Source organism: Schistocerca gregaria, chromosome 2, assembly GCF_023897955.1.
Source record: "Schistocerca gregaria isolate iqSchGreg1 chromosome 2, iqSchGreg1.2, whole genome shotgun sequence".
Classification (NCBI taxonomy): Eukaryota; Metazoa; Arthropoda; class Insecta; order Orthoptera; family Acrididae; genus Schistocerca; species Schistocerca gregaria.
The window spans coordinates 702,481,714-702,498,274 of NC_064921.1; the positions used below are offsets into that span (position 1 = coordinate 702,481,714).

The window sequence follows — 16,561 nt, forward strand, 5'->3', positions numbered from 1 at the left end:
GTAGTACTCATTACTTCGTGGGAATAAAGAGCTAGATGTGTTTCACAAGAACGGTATCTTCTGAATCCGTGCTATATGTCAATAAATCCTTTTTATCGAGGTAATTCATCGACAGTCCTCGTATCACAGATCTAGTGCCCATAATTCAGCTCAAGCGCTCACAGCAGTGGGATAGGACAGCAGACCAGATGACCCGATATTGGTGCGACCGCTTTTGCAGAGAAGGCGTTTCTGCAGGTTGACATATGCCTGATGGGGAATTTCGGAGGGCAGCCTTCTCAGCCATCTGTTGCCGAGTCGTGCGCTATAAAAGCCGGCCGTCCCAGGTAGGCCGGCAGAATTCGGCAACCGTCTCGGCAGCAACATGGCTTACAAGGTAGGCGGGCCTCCCGTCATCTCAAACACTCACCGGCGTCTTTATTTAACAGTAAAAGTTGTCACTCTACGTTCCTAGTTTGCTCATCGTGAAGGGCGCAGGTATTGTAATCTCAGTGGCTCTACAAGTAGTAATGGATCAAGTGTGATACGATTGGATCATCAGTTAGTTGACACAACCGAGAAATTTTTCTCGCATCAGTGTGAGTGAATGTAGGATTTATTCGAAAATGCAGTGAACGTGACTTTAGAACTAGCTGCAGTCCTACAAGTTCGATCCATTTCCTATCCATCTCTGACGTACAATTTTTCTTTTTTTGCATTACGTCAGGCGCCAGCAAGTACTTAGTCCGTAGAAACTCTGAGAACAGAGACTTAACTAACATATCAGCGTAGAGAATCTTATGGCACAGTTCCCCTGGTTGACCACATTATTTTGTTAAGTAGAACATTCAGTTACGTCCATAGTACTATGCTGTATGGTTTCTGTCGTCGGAAATATTATTCTTAGATAATCGTAACACAGTTTCTTGAATTTCTGTCACGGTCTGTTCACAAATTTTTTTCGTGTCTATTAGGCAATATGTGACACTAATACATTTTCTGGATTGCTAAGCCACATTCCATATAAGTTTTAAAAAATGCTATTAGCATTATCAGGTATCAGAGCTAACTCATTAACCAATAAAGATTTCCTGGGACATAAGACGTAAGTTACCGGTTGCACTCTTCTTCATTTTTTGTAACTGTCATATATCCATGGCTGAATATGAGTTGGTATCCGCCAGTTACTCATAACACGAATTTATGAAAACATAGTTAAAGTTTTGTTCATTTTTTAAGCTTTTCTCAGTATATCACTCATTTTACTGACGTACTGAAACTTGAGTATGAGTTCATTTTGCTATTAAAATCTCACAGCCCTATGTCATATCTGTGGATGCTTTCACATCTGTACAATACCTTTGTGTACTCGAATATTACTTAGTCCAAAGAATGTCCGTGTTGACATCTTCATTAGCCAATAAATGAGATAGTGGAATAACTGTAGCAAATTTATTAGAAAAAAATCTTATATATATATAATTGCAAATTTGTCTTGATCAAAGCGTTGGGAGCCGAGCCACTTTACCATGGGTGTGAAGAGGTAGAAATCCCTTTGAGCCAACTCTTGGCTACGAGGTGAATATTCAGGTCCCGTTCGAACTCACGTAATAATTCTTATGTTTTCAGATTAGGGAATGGCACTTGATATTTTTGCTTCTAAAAAAAAGAGTATTTGGACTCGTCGAGGGTAGGGACTTCGAAATATTTTGCCATTTATAGAACAAATTGTGCATTTGGCTGGTTTATCAATCGCAACTCTCATTTTGAATGGCTACTGTAGAGAACTGAGAAGCATTATGATTTTCTTGCTATCGTAACTCCAAGGGTACTAATGTTCTCGTGTATGAATATAGCGACTGTTTCGTTCCACCCACTACTCCCTATGCTACATGCAAACGAAGGGAAGGTTACTTTCTGAATAGACCTCTTACCGTCCATAGTTCACCTGCTTTCCAAAATATGCACGCTGATATCAGAGAAGGGGCATTTAATGAATCTTTCTGATGTAGTAATTATGGTGTCTTCCATGACATTTCCCTTTCTTGAAACAGCATCGCTTCAGCAATAGGCTGTTGACATGTTCTGAAGGTTTTGGTATTGTTATATTTCAAAATGTCGATAGTAATAAGTGGGCAGGAATTCAAAACTAAAACTGCATATTGCCTGCACAATTCATCCTCCGGACACACAACACCGTTTTATATTGACGACGATGTGGGTGCACTTATTTTAAATTCTTCTCTCGCTTTTCTTTTTCGTACTCTGCTTTCATAACATTATATTGCGGATCTGCAAATACTGCTACTTATGAGTGCGTTAGAGGTAATTCTAAATTGTATAATACTAAATTTTATTTTTTGACCGGCAGCCAGTTGGGTGTAATCTACAAGCAGATTTAACGAAATCAGTCAATGTTGAAATCTGGAAGGCGGGAGTACGATATCCACGTGGCTTCTCATCATCACAACTACTGTGGTCCAGTATCAGTAAACAATTCTTTTACGGTTTCTTCCACCGGTAAACGAGAAATGAGAAGAAGAGCTCTGTTTCACTTGGTACAACCGGTTGTGACAGACTTAGCTTTCATTTTCTACTCTTCAAAAATTTTTTTCTGCAGTAACTATGTTAATGGAACGGTTCCGACGATAGTCGTATGTGGTTTTGCAAAATTACGAAAAAATTACATCAGAATGATTTTACGATGATTGAAGCCTATTACTACAGCAAACAGTTGTAGTCTTACAACCATTTCTTCATTCACTGAAACAACTAGTAGATACTGCTGATTATTTGTCGAACGTTTAACGCCACAGGCAATACTGTTCAGCGGTCATTAAAATTTTAGAACCTTAAACATAATGGACACAAGACATGGAAAGAAAAAGGCTAGAGATCAAATACCTCCCTTGTGCATCAAACATCACAGAAAAAAAAAATTGAGGCTAGTTATGTGGTCTAACAGAGGAGTTCAAAGAAAATATTTTTCACTAATTTTCTAGTTATCTGAAGGCAGTAGTCGATTACAAATGATGAAAAATATTTAAAAAAAACTGAGTAACTTCAAAACAATTGCGAAAATGAACAAAAAAAAAGTAACAGTGCTTATCGAATTCTGGTACGTTCTTACATCCAGGTGATCATCTTCGCGGCGGTTGTGGCTGTGGCCCGCGCCATCTACCTGGACGCTCCCGCGGTGTACGCCCCGTACGCCGCCCGCGCTTACGCCGCCCCCGCTTACGCCGCCGCCCCCGCCGTCGTCGCCGCCCCCGCCGTCCGCGCTGCGCCTGTGGCCGTCGCCGCCCCCGCCGTGAGGGCCGCCGCAGTGCCGGTAGCCGCCGCCGCCCCCGCAGCCGTGGCCGCCGCCGAGTACGACCCGCACCCACAGTACAGCTACGGCTACAGCGTGTCCGACGCGCTGACCGGCGACTCCAAGACCCACCAGGAGAGCCGCGACGGAGACGTCGTCCAGGGCAGCTACAGCCTGGTCGAGCCCGACGGCTCCGTGCGCACCGTCGACTACACCGCTGACCCCGTCAACGGCTTCAACGCCGTCGTGCACAAGGAGGGCGGAGTCCATCCGCCTGTCGCCGCCCCCGCTCCTGTGGCCGTGGCCGCCCCCGCTGTAGCCAGGGCTGCCATCGCCGCCCCCGCTGTGGCCGCCGCCCCTGTAGTTAGAACAGCGATCGCCGCCCCTGCTGTGGCCGCCGCCCCTGTGGTGAGGACCGCCGTCGCCGCCCCCGCCATCGCAGCCGCCCCCATCGCCAGGGCAGCCATCGCAGCACCCGCCTACGCCAGCTATGCCGCCGCTCCCTTCGCCAGGGCTGCTTACGGTGCCCCTCTCTACCCGTACGCCAGGACTGTCATTGCGTGAAATCTCATCCGGCGGTTCCCACATGTCCAACACTGAACCCTACTTATTGCTGAGTTCGCAATCACGTTCATTCTGTATGCATAACATGCAAATAAAGATGTCTTATACTTATTGCCTTTCGTCTCTTCTGTTAGCTGCATGTGTAAAACTTGTCTCTGTATTAATTGCATGGACGCATATGTACCAGGTTGAAAATACTAACACCACACAACCAAGGACCTTTTTCTAATGTTGGTAATACAAAATTGAGATATTTAAGAAGGAAATTAGATTATGCCAATTTTTTTAAAATCTTAGTGTGTTACAGGCGATCCCGAGAGATAAACTGAAAGAAAATAATCTCTTTACAGTCCGTGTTAACAACGGGAGCTTGTGAAAACGAACGCTTCATATCGGTTTTAGCTTTCTCTTGCTTTATTGATAATCTATCGTCCGTCCATCTGCAGGCACTTACTGACATGTTACTGGCGATTACTGTTATAGCCGGCCGGGGTGGCCGAGCGGTTCTAGGCGCTACAGTCTGGAACCGCGCGACCACTACGATCGCAGGTTCGAATCCTACCTCGGGCATGTATGTGTGTGATGTCCTTTGGTTAGTTAGGTTTAAGTAGTTCTAAGTTCTAGGGGACTGATGACCACAGCAGTTGAGTCCCATAGTGCTCAGAGCCATTTGAACCACATCCACAGAGCTCGACAGGTCCAGGAGGTCACCCATCTACCTGCTAGCCAAGACCGACAGCGCTTAACTTCTGTGATCTTCAAAAATGGCTATAAGCACCATGGGACTCAACATCTGAGGTCATCAGTCCCCTATACTTAGAACTACTTAATCCTAACTAACCCAAGGACACCATACACATCGATGGCCGGCCGCGGTGGTCTCGCGGTTAAGGCACTCAGTCCGGAACCGTGCGACTGCTACGGTCGCAGGTTCGAATCGTGCCTCGGGCATGGATGTGTGTGATGTCCTTAGGTTAGTTAGGTTTAAGTAGTTCTAAGTCCTAGGAGACTAATGACGTCAGAAGTTCAGTGCCAAAGTTCTCAGAGCCATTTGATTACTGTAATAAACAGCCCCCTTGCGCTTTTCTAGATGTGCCAGAAGAATATTTATATCCTGATCAAGCGATGTTGACTCTTAGCGTTAATGCTAGCACCATTGTGCGTGTCGTTCTTCGAAAGGAAACAATTTGAAGTTTCATATTTACCTGGTGAATGAAAAGTGAAGTAATTTTTTCTCTGGGTTTGAATTCAGAAGTATATGGAAAAAGATGTGTGCGCTTATTCGCTCCAGATATTTTTAAATGCACAGTCGTCCTATCAGGGAGACATTAAGCTCCTTCACTTAAAAACGGTTATTCAAATTAGTGTATATCATAATGCAATATATTCACTACCATTTGACATGGACGTAAAGAGACGGCCATTTTGATTGCTTACCTATACGTCAGTTACTCATAAAGAACAGGCTCGTTCCCAATTTAATGGTAATATTATGCCATATTTCCAAAGACATTTGATATGGGCGTAAGTACAGGAACTTGTAGCGGTTTCAGTAAGAACTGTTTGACATTTAGACTCTGGCATTAGAGTGATTGCAGCCTACAGCAGGTATCGTGTACATAGCAGTTATTTCCAGGATCAGTTTCTAAAACAGTAGAGAAGAGCTGCTAGACCGTGATTTTTAATGAGATCGTCAAGAAAACGACGTCGAAAAAAAAATAGAAATTTGGAATTAAGATTAGACTTGTAACTAGCGAAAGAGACAGGAAATTAAGCATATATACAGAAAATATTGAAGGCAGAAACTATTAATTTCGGTCATTATTGTAACAAGAAAGAAACTTACGTAACTGTTTGAGTATTTTATAGCTTGTAGTAGTGTTGCACAGAAACTATGGACGAAAAGTGAGATACTCCGTCTCATTTTTTCACTCAAAAAGTTGAAAACTTTGTAACTACAAACTCATTATAGCTTGCGTCTGCGAAGGCGAAAGTGAGTAGAAATTTACCTGAGTACCGTGAGTATGCTTACTTTGATAACCTCAAAATAACAAGAAATTCAAAAACTTCTATTGAGTGAACCCCAAAAGATTGATAAAGTCGATGGAAATGACCATCTAATGGTGTGTAGTGATTTTAATGCAAGAGTGAATGCTACACCGACAATACGAGTACTACCTGAATCATTTGAAAAGGGGCAGTGCAATAACGTAGGTACTAAACTATTTCATTTCATGAATCATTTAACGATTACAAATTCCTACATCGTAAAAAAGTATATTTGCGACTTTAGATGGTGCACACGTGGCTGTAGCTCAAACATATTCTACCTTATATAAAAGATAAACTACGATCTCAATTCAGAGATGTGAAAATATTGATTGTTCGGATCCGGACGCCAATATAAATTTACCAATTGCGAAACATGATCTGTGTGAAAAGAGAAAAATCCAACAACCGATGATATATTATCACGAAACGAAGTATAGCACGTGCACATACTACAGAAGCAAATTATACTCAAACAAGCAGAAAGTAGCAGCGGGAGCGCTAGGGAAAACACAGAAAATAAAACGCAGAATACGCTTGAGGATTTGAAACGCAGGATAATTCGTCATAGACGATTTGAAGTATTCAAAAGTAATTCGATAACTATGATCAAGGTATCAACAAACTCTCCTGGTTTCTGATCTCGCCTCCATTACCATCATTTGCCCATCTGCTCACAACCTCGACTGTTATGTTCGCTTTGTGATTTCTACTGTACGTCTCCGAGGCTTCAGCAGCTCTCAAAGTGACTGCAACCATCAAAGATCCAAGTGCCTATGTAGGTCTAACAAGCCTGGGCTACGCACATCCAGCTCTGTTCAGGAGAATATATTGGCAAATTCGATAAACAACAGTAAAAGACCTTCAAGAAAAATTTAGTTCTTAATACGGAGTTCGTTAAGCTCAACCAGGTTTTAATGGGCAGCAATGTATTTTTTCGGTTACGGCATATGCAACCTCGTCACTCATCGAAAATCCATCACTCCAAACATTTTTGAGGGTAATAATTTGAAAATATCCACAAGGACCACTCCACCGAGAAAAGTGGGAAATATTCCGCTGTCTAAGTTGCGTACGTCCGTCTTTGCAACGAGCAACGTGCTAACATTTGAGGAGGAGGGTATTACTGTTTAACGTCCCGTCGACAACGAGGTCATTAGAGACCGAGCACAAGCTCGGAATAGAGAAGCATTGGGAAGGAAATCGGCCTTTTCCTTTCAAAGGAACCATCCCGGCATTTGCCTGAAACGATCTAAGGAAATCATGGAAAACCTAAATCAGGATGGCCGGAGACGGTTTTGAACCGTCGTCCTCCAGAATGCGAGTCCAGTTGCTAAAATTTGATATTAGGCTGTGGAATATCAATATCCTTCCCGATATCGTGACTGTTTCTTCTTCACCTTACAACGAGATAGGTGATGGAGTCGTAACACATTGAATTTGTATTCAGGCGGACAGCAGTTCAAATCCTCCTCCGATCAACCAGAGTTTCTGTGATCTTCCTAAATCGACTGAGTCAGACGCTACAGCTACTGATCTGAAAGGGATCCGGCTGATTTACTTCCCAAGGCTTCCCATATCTGAGTCTCGCTTTGTCTGCAACATCTCGTCGTCAATGGAACGTTACATTCAGTTGGCAGTTGGCAGCCGTTGAAGGCGGATACACTGACGTGCTCGAAGCTAAACAACAGTGGCGCAGCGTTATGCGTTGTTAACACAACAGAGCATTGCTCATATAATTTCCGGTTTTATTTGCCACATAGTGGTGTTATAAATATCTTGCTTTTGGAGTTTTCATTCGTTTCAAGTCTTCCGTGAATTAAAGTCTACTACAAGTGAAAATCGCTGGTGTGTTTATAAATTGCCGTTAACTTCTGCACGTCCGAAGCTCATGGTCGTGTGGTAGCGTTCTCGCTTACCCCACCCGGGTTCGATTCCCGGCTGGGTCAGGGATTTTCTCTGCCTCATGATGACTGGGTGTTGTATGACGTCCTTAGGTTAGTTAGGTTTAAGTAGTTCTAAGTTCTAGGGGACTGATGACCATAGATGTTAAGTCCCAAAGTGTCAAAAAAAAAAAAAACAAAAAACAATAACTTCTGCGCGCCGTATAGTCGTTACGCGTTGTCTTGGATCCATCACAGTGCTTTAATTAATTTCCTGATAGCGTCGGTTTGAGAATGGTGTTAGAAAGTATCGTACTTTTCTTATACTTTTCATTCACTTCGTGTCTTGTACTATCAACGTTCAATGAACTTCGGTCGTATTATTCTACGTCTGACACATCCCTGGAAGTTGGCTGCACAACTCATCAAAAGATAAAAGTTTTACTGATTATTTCTTTATTACTGTGTAAGTCTGTTTTAGTGCTCATTAGCTGACTTTAAGAGTAGTGTCATGTGTGACAAATGTGGATGTCGCCGTTGGTTAATTTGTGTGGTGTGGTGGGAGAAACATGTCAGGATAGTGGATTGGAGTTTCATTGCAGAGCATGTAGCGGGGAAGTTGAAAAAGTGTCAGATGGGGATCTTTCATGGAGCTGCAGATTACCTGGTCGAGGAAAGATAATCGTGGAAGAGGGAAAAAAGATTTGTGTCCTCCAGGCAGAATCTGAAATGGTATATTTCGAATTAGATATGTTGAACGTGGAAAGAGACAATGGGAGCTGAACCTGAAAAATAACATTTAAAATTTAGGTTAGCAATCAGTTTGACGTGGTGCCAGAAATAGAGGAAGTACCTCAACCAGTGTTTGAACTAAATAGAATGCAGCAGACTCGCAGGAACGACTGTAAGTGTAGGCCGGTAGAAAACTCATGCAGGAAAAAAAAACAGTATTGCTACTACGGAGCAGTCATGGGAGAGGTGTAGGCCAATTGCTAATGGAAAATCTAGGCACAGGCATCATGAAACCGAGCGCCAAGTTTAGTTTGATAAACGAGAGCATAGGGGCCTTGTGTGGCAGCAACTACAGCGTGCACTCGTATGGTGTTTGTAGAAGTTGCGCAGAAACATGACTAGCCCTGGGTTAGCCGTGCGGACAAAGAGCTGAGTGAGCTTTGTGGCTGAAGCAGAGTGTCATATCGGTACCATGCCTGTAGCGGTGATTGAGAGATGGGGATACACTAATCAAGACCTGCACCTAAAAATGAGGGGGGAGAGGAGGGGAAGGAAATTAGCTGAGCACCTTGCAGAAGCTGTAAGGGGGGGGGGGGGGCACAAGCACACAATCACTCAAGAGGAAGTCCCTGTGATTACTATAATCAAAGAGGCCAGTTTTTAGGTTAGAGTCAAGTTACAGCCAGACAGCACTGAATCAAGAAATTAGAGCAGTACAAGACCAAAATACATGTAACAGTTTTCAGAAAAATAAAATAAATTTGTTTCATTAGAACATTAGAGGGTTGAAAAAGAAGATAGATGAGATCGTTGTATGTCCAGAAGATGTGGAAAATTCTGAAGAGGTGGAAGCTCTCTGCCTCTCTGAACACCAAGTAACCACAGGAATGGAGAAATTAAATATTAGGCCTTATAGAATTGCGTAATTCTCATGTAGACTTAACATGGAAACAGAAGGTGTTGCATCATACGTAAAAGTTGGACACAAAGACAAAAATATTGAAATAAATAGTTTTTGTGTTAACGGAACCTAGAAGCACGAACTTGTAAGTTCTTATTGCAGAATACTTTTCCCACAAAGTCAAAAATATTGAAATAAATAGTTTTTGTGTTAATTCGAAACTAGAAGCATGAACTTGTAAGCTGCTATTGTAAGAGTCTACAGATCCCCTCTAGGAAACGTTCAGCAATTTATGAGAAATCTAGCTGTAGTATTGAGCTACCTGTCAGATGGGAAGAAACAGCAGTTTCTGTAGATTTCAGTGTACATTTCTTAAAAGATATGGGCAGTAAAAATGAACTAGAATTATTATTTCAGAAATCAATTTTCGAACACATGTGTAGCAGACTAGTAGTACACTGCTTGATAACAGTTGTGTAAACAGTGCTCAGGCTGAAACAATTAATGTTCCCAATGCTAATGGACTATCCAATCATGGTGCACAATTAATGGCAATAAACAGTATGGTACATTACAACCCAGAGACAGGTTCATACAAAGCAATGAGCTTATTAAAGAGAACAGCATACAAGAGTAAGTTAAAAGCTGTGGTATGCAATCAGGTTTATATAGAAGTAAATGCTAATATCAATTCAATTCATTCCATAGTAAATTTGTGTCAATATTTGAAAGTTACTTTATAAAAAAATTATACAAGATGTCCATTAAGAAAACAAATAAGCTGTATATAACTAATGGAATTAAAATGTCATGCAAGAGGAAGAAGGAAATTTATGCAAAATACAGAGTAAGTCAATATCTGACATTACTTGAATACTATAAACTACTGCAGTATTTTAAGGATAGTCAATAAAATGTCCAGAGGTACAAATGTCCTGACAGGAATAAATAATACACATGATAAAATTAAAACTATAGGGGACATTTTGAAATGGGAGACAGGACATCCAATCAACGTACAAGTTTGTATTAGAATTGGGAAATAAATGACAATGTTGTGATTGATAATTTACAAGTCGCAAGTGCTTTTAACAATCACTTTTTATATATAGCTGCAAATACAGGATTAAATGGTTCAGTTGAAGAACAAAGAGAAGTATTAAAAATGTCATGCCAGAAAACTTTAAGCAAGTAGAAGTAGCATCTACATCCTTCAGTGAAATTAATACTATTATAAGAAATCTAGAAAACTAAAATTCTTGTGGGGTTGACGGAATTTCAAACAGAATTCTGAAAAGTTGGCAAATTTAATAAATTATATCCTTAGTGATGTATGAAATTCAACACTGGCACAGGAAATTTTTCCAAACATGTTAAAATATGCAAATATTTAACCACTTCACTGAAAAAAGTGACAGGACACACTTAAAAAATTATCATCCATTTCCTAAAGGACATTTTTTTTCAAAATGTTCGAAAAAGCAATGCACTCAACAGTAGTCGCACACTTAAGTGGAAAAAACATACCTAGCATCTCACAGTTTGGATTCCAGGAAGGTTACTCAACTGAGAATTATATTTGCCCACTCACTCATCAAATAGTACGAGCCTTAAATAGCAACGTATCACCAGTTGATAGTTTTTGTGAACTCTCTGAGCCTTTCGATTATGTAGATCAGAATACTCTCTTAGAAAAACTAAAGCTTTCTGGAATTGATGACTTTACTCACAGCTGGTTTGTATCACACTTGACAAACAGATTACAGAGCACTATACGAAGTAATTCAGATAATGTTGGAAAGGTAGAAAATTTTAGTGACTGGGGTAAAAAAGCAAAATCACAAAGGGAGTCCCACATGGATCAATTTTGGGTCCACTCCTACTCATAATCTATGTGAACGAACATCCACTTAACATTCAACAAGCGAAATTGGTAGTATTTGCAGATAATACTAGTGTTATAATAAATCTCATGAGAGAGGAAGTAACAGATATGTTGGTAAATGATATTTTCAAAAGAATTATTAAGTGGTTCTCCGAAAATGGACTCTTTCTAAATTTTGAAAAAAACAAAAACAACGAACTAGATTCAGTTCTGTGCAACAAACAAAGTCATATCAAGAATTGATGCAGCACTTGAGCAGTAGTAAGTGAGTAAGGTAGAATGCTTCAAATTTCTGCGTTTACATAATGACCAAAACGTGAACTAGGAGAAGCATGTTACTGTGCTTCTCAAACAATTAAGTTCGACTGCTTTTACTCTTTGTATAACTGCTAATCTTGGAAACAACTGTATCAACCTCCTTACGTATTTTGCATACTTATACTTAATTGTGTCATACTGATTGCACAAAAGCGAGCAGTAAGAATAAAATGTGGTGTTTATCCACGGATGTCATGGAGTTATCTCTTCAAGGAGCTAAGCATTTTAACTGTGCCGTCACAATCTTAGAAGAACAATGATGTACATTCCCACAACACTAGAAGGAAAATAATCTTTATTGTCCATTCTTAAAGCTGTCAGTCGCTCCGAGAGGAGTTCAGTATGCAACAATAAAAATTTTTGTTCTTTTCCCGATAACGTAAAATGTCCGACAGGTACCAAAGCAAGATTTAAGTCTAACCTAAAAATCATTTCTCATGGACAGTGCCTTCTGTTCCATGGACGAATCTCTGTTTGAAAATTGATAGCCTGAAGAAAACAACTATTTTTTAAATGTAGTGGCACAACTGGGACTAAAAAATAATATGTTCATTAATGTCAACGCTAATCATGTCTCATGTATACCTGTAAACTGACTCGATCCACATAATTTCGATAACAGAATCGTTCAGATAGCTAATGAAAGATGTAACTGACTGACTGACCAACCACAAGAATCTGTCTTGGCCCTCAGACAGTAGTAAATAAAATCTACGGTGGGACATAATAGAGAAAAGATATACAAGGTAAACAAGATTCGAGTTTCAGTGCTGATGACAGTGGAGTTCATTGTTATATATGTGAAACTCCTATGAGAGTTCACAACCAGAAACTGTATGTTACGTGTTTTGTTGCAGTTAAGCAACACTCTCTTCGCTTGTAAGCTTCGAACTAAAGTTGCATGACCTCTGTTTCCTAAACTATTTACATATTTTTGATCACTTACTAACAACATAAAATGTCTTAAATGTAGCATAGCAAGTTTTAAATCTAATTTAAAATCATTTCTCCTGGACCACTCCTTCTATTCTATTGATGAATTTCTACTTACACACAGTAAAAAAAAAAAAAAAAGGAATTGTTTTCAAGATCTGCATCAGTACGAATAGAATGATAATGTGCTCATGAACGTTAACACCAATCATGTATACATATCCTATAAATCTTAAAAAATAATCGTTAAAATCATCTGAGGAACATTAACTAAGCAACTTACTTCTGATTTTCCTTCATACCTTCTACTTCAGCTCACGATGCGAATCGGCCAGTACTGCCATGTAAAAAGTAGCAGTCACTGTTCTAGTCTACTATAAACAGCGATCCTCCTATTCCACTATAAAAAACTCTGCCATCGTATTGTTCATTTTGCAGACGGCATTACCTCTGGGTAGCAGCAAGTGGTCGTGGTAATTTGAGTAGGCAATGTAAAGCTTTTGTTCAGCCCCACGTGAGATTGGCCTGTGAAATAGCACTATAATGCTCTGCAGACCATATTTGGGCCTTCTATCAGACTACACTAGGCAGTGGGACATTTATAACTGAAAGAGGAGTCGGGTAAGTAGATTTCATATCACCAAAACTTTTTTCATTATTTTCTGGATTTTAACAGGGAAAAGGAAAAAGGAATGCGAGCCAGTAAAAAGTTTCCGAAATACTTTCCTTTTTATAATGACATTGTACTGTTTGTCTGTAGTACACTTCAGCTTTAATAACCAATGGAAGAACATTACACAAAATCTTTGCATATACACCTAAACAAGTATAACAGCTTTAAAATGCAATGACTGGCGAAATTAGTGAAGTATCCAGAAAGGAAAGAGCAAACGAAATGAAACCTCATGAGCTGACAGTGTGTGTGATGTTATTTCAGTAATTAAAAAATCGAGTCAAATTTACAAAGAACTTGCCAGTATAAGCCCACTTGTCAATGTGACATTGCACCCCCCTCTGGCCTGGAAGTACCCACTGACTCAGTTGGGAAGAGTGTCAAAGCCGTTGTAGCCTCTACTCAGACCAGCTGGCCGACAACTGTTTTAGCTGGTCCTTGAAAGCCTGGGTTCTAGAAGTGGGACAGAGTTGACGTCCAAGTTGGTCTGTTCTATTGGGTGCTTATCTGGGGATGTTTATGGACACGTCAGTTCCTCAATATCACGCAGACAGTTTATAGAGACACGTGCTATGTACGGGCGAACATCGTCCAGTAGGAAAATGTCACCATGATACTGTCGCATGAGAGGTAACACATGAAGACGTAAGATGTCCGTGAAGTATCATTGTGCCGTCAGGGTTCCCTTAATGATTGCCAGTCGTCACCACAGCCACACCCAACGACTCCCCATACTATGATACCTGGAGCAATACCACTGAAAGAATGCGGCCTCTCCACAGATTGCCGCCTTAATGGTCAGTGATGGCGACGCTGGTCGACCAGCATAGCGGAGGACCGCAACCACTTGTGCGGGATGACACACTATGTTGGAGCGAGTCGATCAATGGATCAAATGGCTCTGAGCACTATGGGACTCAACTGCTGTGGTCATTAGTCCCCTAGAACTTAGAACTACTTAAACCTAACTAACCAAAGGACATCACACACATACATGCCGAGGCAGGATTCGAACCTGCGACCGTAGCAGTCGCACGGTTCCGGACTGCGCGCCTAGAACCGCGAGACCACCGCGGCCGGCGATCAATAGATCTAGGGTGGCAGGTGCAGATGTGAAAGTGCTACGATATGCTTTGTGTGCAATACGGTGATCGTCACTTGTGTTGGTCAGACGTGGTCGACGAGAACTTTCACGACAAGTGTGCCTACCTTCACGTTCTCTTACAGCCCGACATCGGGTCAGTGTCACACCTGAATATCACACAAATCTGAATGTTGCTCGAGTCGACAAGCTATCCAAATGGATGCCCACAATAAGACCACTTTCAAACTCTGTCAGGTGCTGATAGCACAGTCTCACACGAGTATGTGGCATCTCCAATGATGATGTGCATGCGTGCGAAGGAACATTGACATCTGACCATGTCGTCTGTGTGCTTTACTTTTTATCAGGCATTGTAATGTAAAAGGTGTAATGCCTACAAGGGCAAATATTTTTATATGTGGTACCATAATATGTACACTCATCAGTGTGTTGGTTGTTTTTCTCTGCGTCGAACAGATTTCCCCCAAGCCACACATAATTTACTACCTGATGTTTTATGAATGGTCGTAACTGTACCACTATGCCTGTCAGTATAGCCTAACCGTTTTGCATCTACGAACCCACACTTCAACGCCTGACCTGCTCCTCAAAACGAATATACACATTAATGGCAGGTTCTTGTCACATTTACTTGGAGGTGCTACCCAACCTAAAAACATATTATTGCTAACAGCTGTGATTATTAGTCTGCAAATGAAGTAAACACTGATGTAATGTTGTTCAGTACAGTATCATCAGGCACGAATAAAAAATCTACGGTTATCCCCGTTACGCCCTGTACAATTCAAAGGTTCAGATAGCTCCAAGCACTATGGAACTTAACATCTGAGGTCATCAGTCCCCTAGACTTAAAACTGTTCAAACCTAACTAACCTAAGGATATCACACACATCCATGCCCGAGGCAGGATTCGAACCTGCGACTGCAGCAGCAGCCCGGTTCCGGACTGAAGCGCCTAGAACCGCTCGGTCACAGCAGCTGGCCTTGTATGATTAACACATCGGAAAAATAATAGTAGAAATTACCGATGAAGTCACAGAAACAGATGACGGACTTTTATATTTTGAGCAGTTGAAAATAACGACTGAAATAGCCGGGAAAGAAAGACACAAAATGTAACAATGTCAGGGAGAGCCTAGGGCGGACTAATTAGTTTTCAAAACTTAATTTAATTGACTTTAGATGTAAAAACTATTCTAAATGTGAGGGTTGTCTGAAAATAATGGAGATTCATACAGGGATTACATGAAAAACATGTGAATGAGGGAATATTTTGGATTGGAAGACGTGATTATGGCTGCAACCAAAATGGAATGGAGGAGGGTGGGACACGTAGCCAGGAGAATGGACGGTCGCTAGACCAAGGAGTTTCCATTTCTTGCAAGAAACAAGAAGAGACCAAGATGAAAACCTGATAGAAGGTGAGTATATTAAATGAAAGAAAATGTAGAATCAAAGTTTATGTCTGAAGACTATAATAGGTGAAAAGGTCTGTGTGCAGCATTGGAGATCAAGTGACTGGTGACGATGAATCTGACTCGTGGCCGCGCGGGATTAGCCGAGCGGTCAGTCTGCCTTCGGCAGGCCAACAGAGCGGACGCGAGCTCGCCTTGTTTACATTCTGACGGCCGTTGCTTAAGTGCTGGCTTACCTTGTCGATCCATGGCGAACCGTTGCCGTAAATCAACACTTCGATTTATTTTCTGCAACGATTATGCCAGACCCAAAGCACTCGAGGTGGAACGTTTTCTGCGTGAGGAAGTGAAGATCCCGGCGACTGATATTGTCGGCATACATTTGTCCATCGTGAGCAGCACGGTCTATGTGAAAATCATTAACGACGCGGCGTGCGAACGTATACTACGTGAGACCAAACAGGGGCTCCGCTTCTGTCACGCTGATGGCAATGTGGGGGAGGTAACCGTCGACCACGCAGGCTTAGGTATGCGAACGATACGCATTTTCGAACTTCCTGCTGAGGAAGTCGTCGCGGCACTACGCTCATACGGCACAGTCCACGGCCACACTGCGGAGAAGTGGACACAGTTTCGGACGTATCCTGTCCTAAACGGGGTCCGACAGGCCACCATTGATCTCCGAAGCCACGTCCCGTCCTACTTACAGATCGGCGGATGTCGTGCAATAATTATATACGACGACCAGCCTCGGACCTGTTCCGGGTGCGGCAAAGAAGGCCACCTTGGATCCGAGTGCCTACAACAGCGTATT

The 16,561-nt window shown here is 41.6% G+C and overlaps 1 protein-coding gene across 1 annotated transcript; it reads left to right on the forward strand.

Annotated features, from left to right (window-relative positions):
• Window positions 1-342: 342 nt before the first annotated feature.
• LOC126334801 (cuticle protein 19.8-like) lies at window positions 343-3,964 on the forward strand. The gene is made up of 2 exons (XM_049997434.1): window positions 343-376; window positions 3,116-3,964. The coding sequence occupies exons 1-2, from the start codon at window positions 365-367 to the stop codon at window positions 3,851-3,853; spliced, it is 750 nt and encodes a 249-aa protein (XP_049853391.1). The 5' UTR covers window positions 343-364; the 3' UTR covers window positions 3,854-3,964.
• Window positions 3,965-16,561: the final 12,597 nt, after the last annotated feature.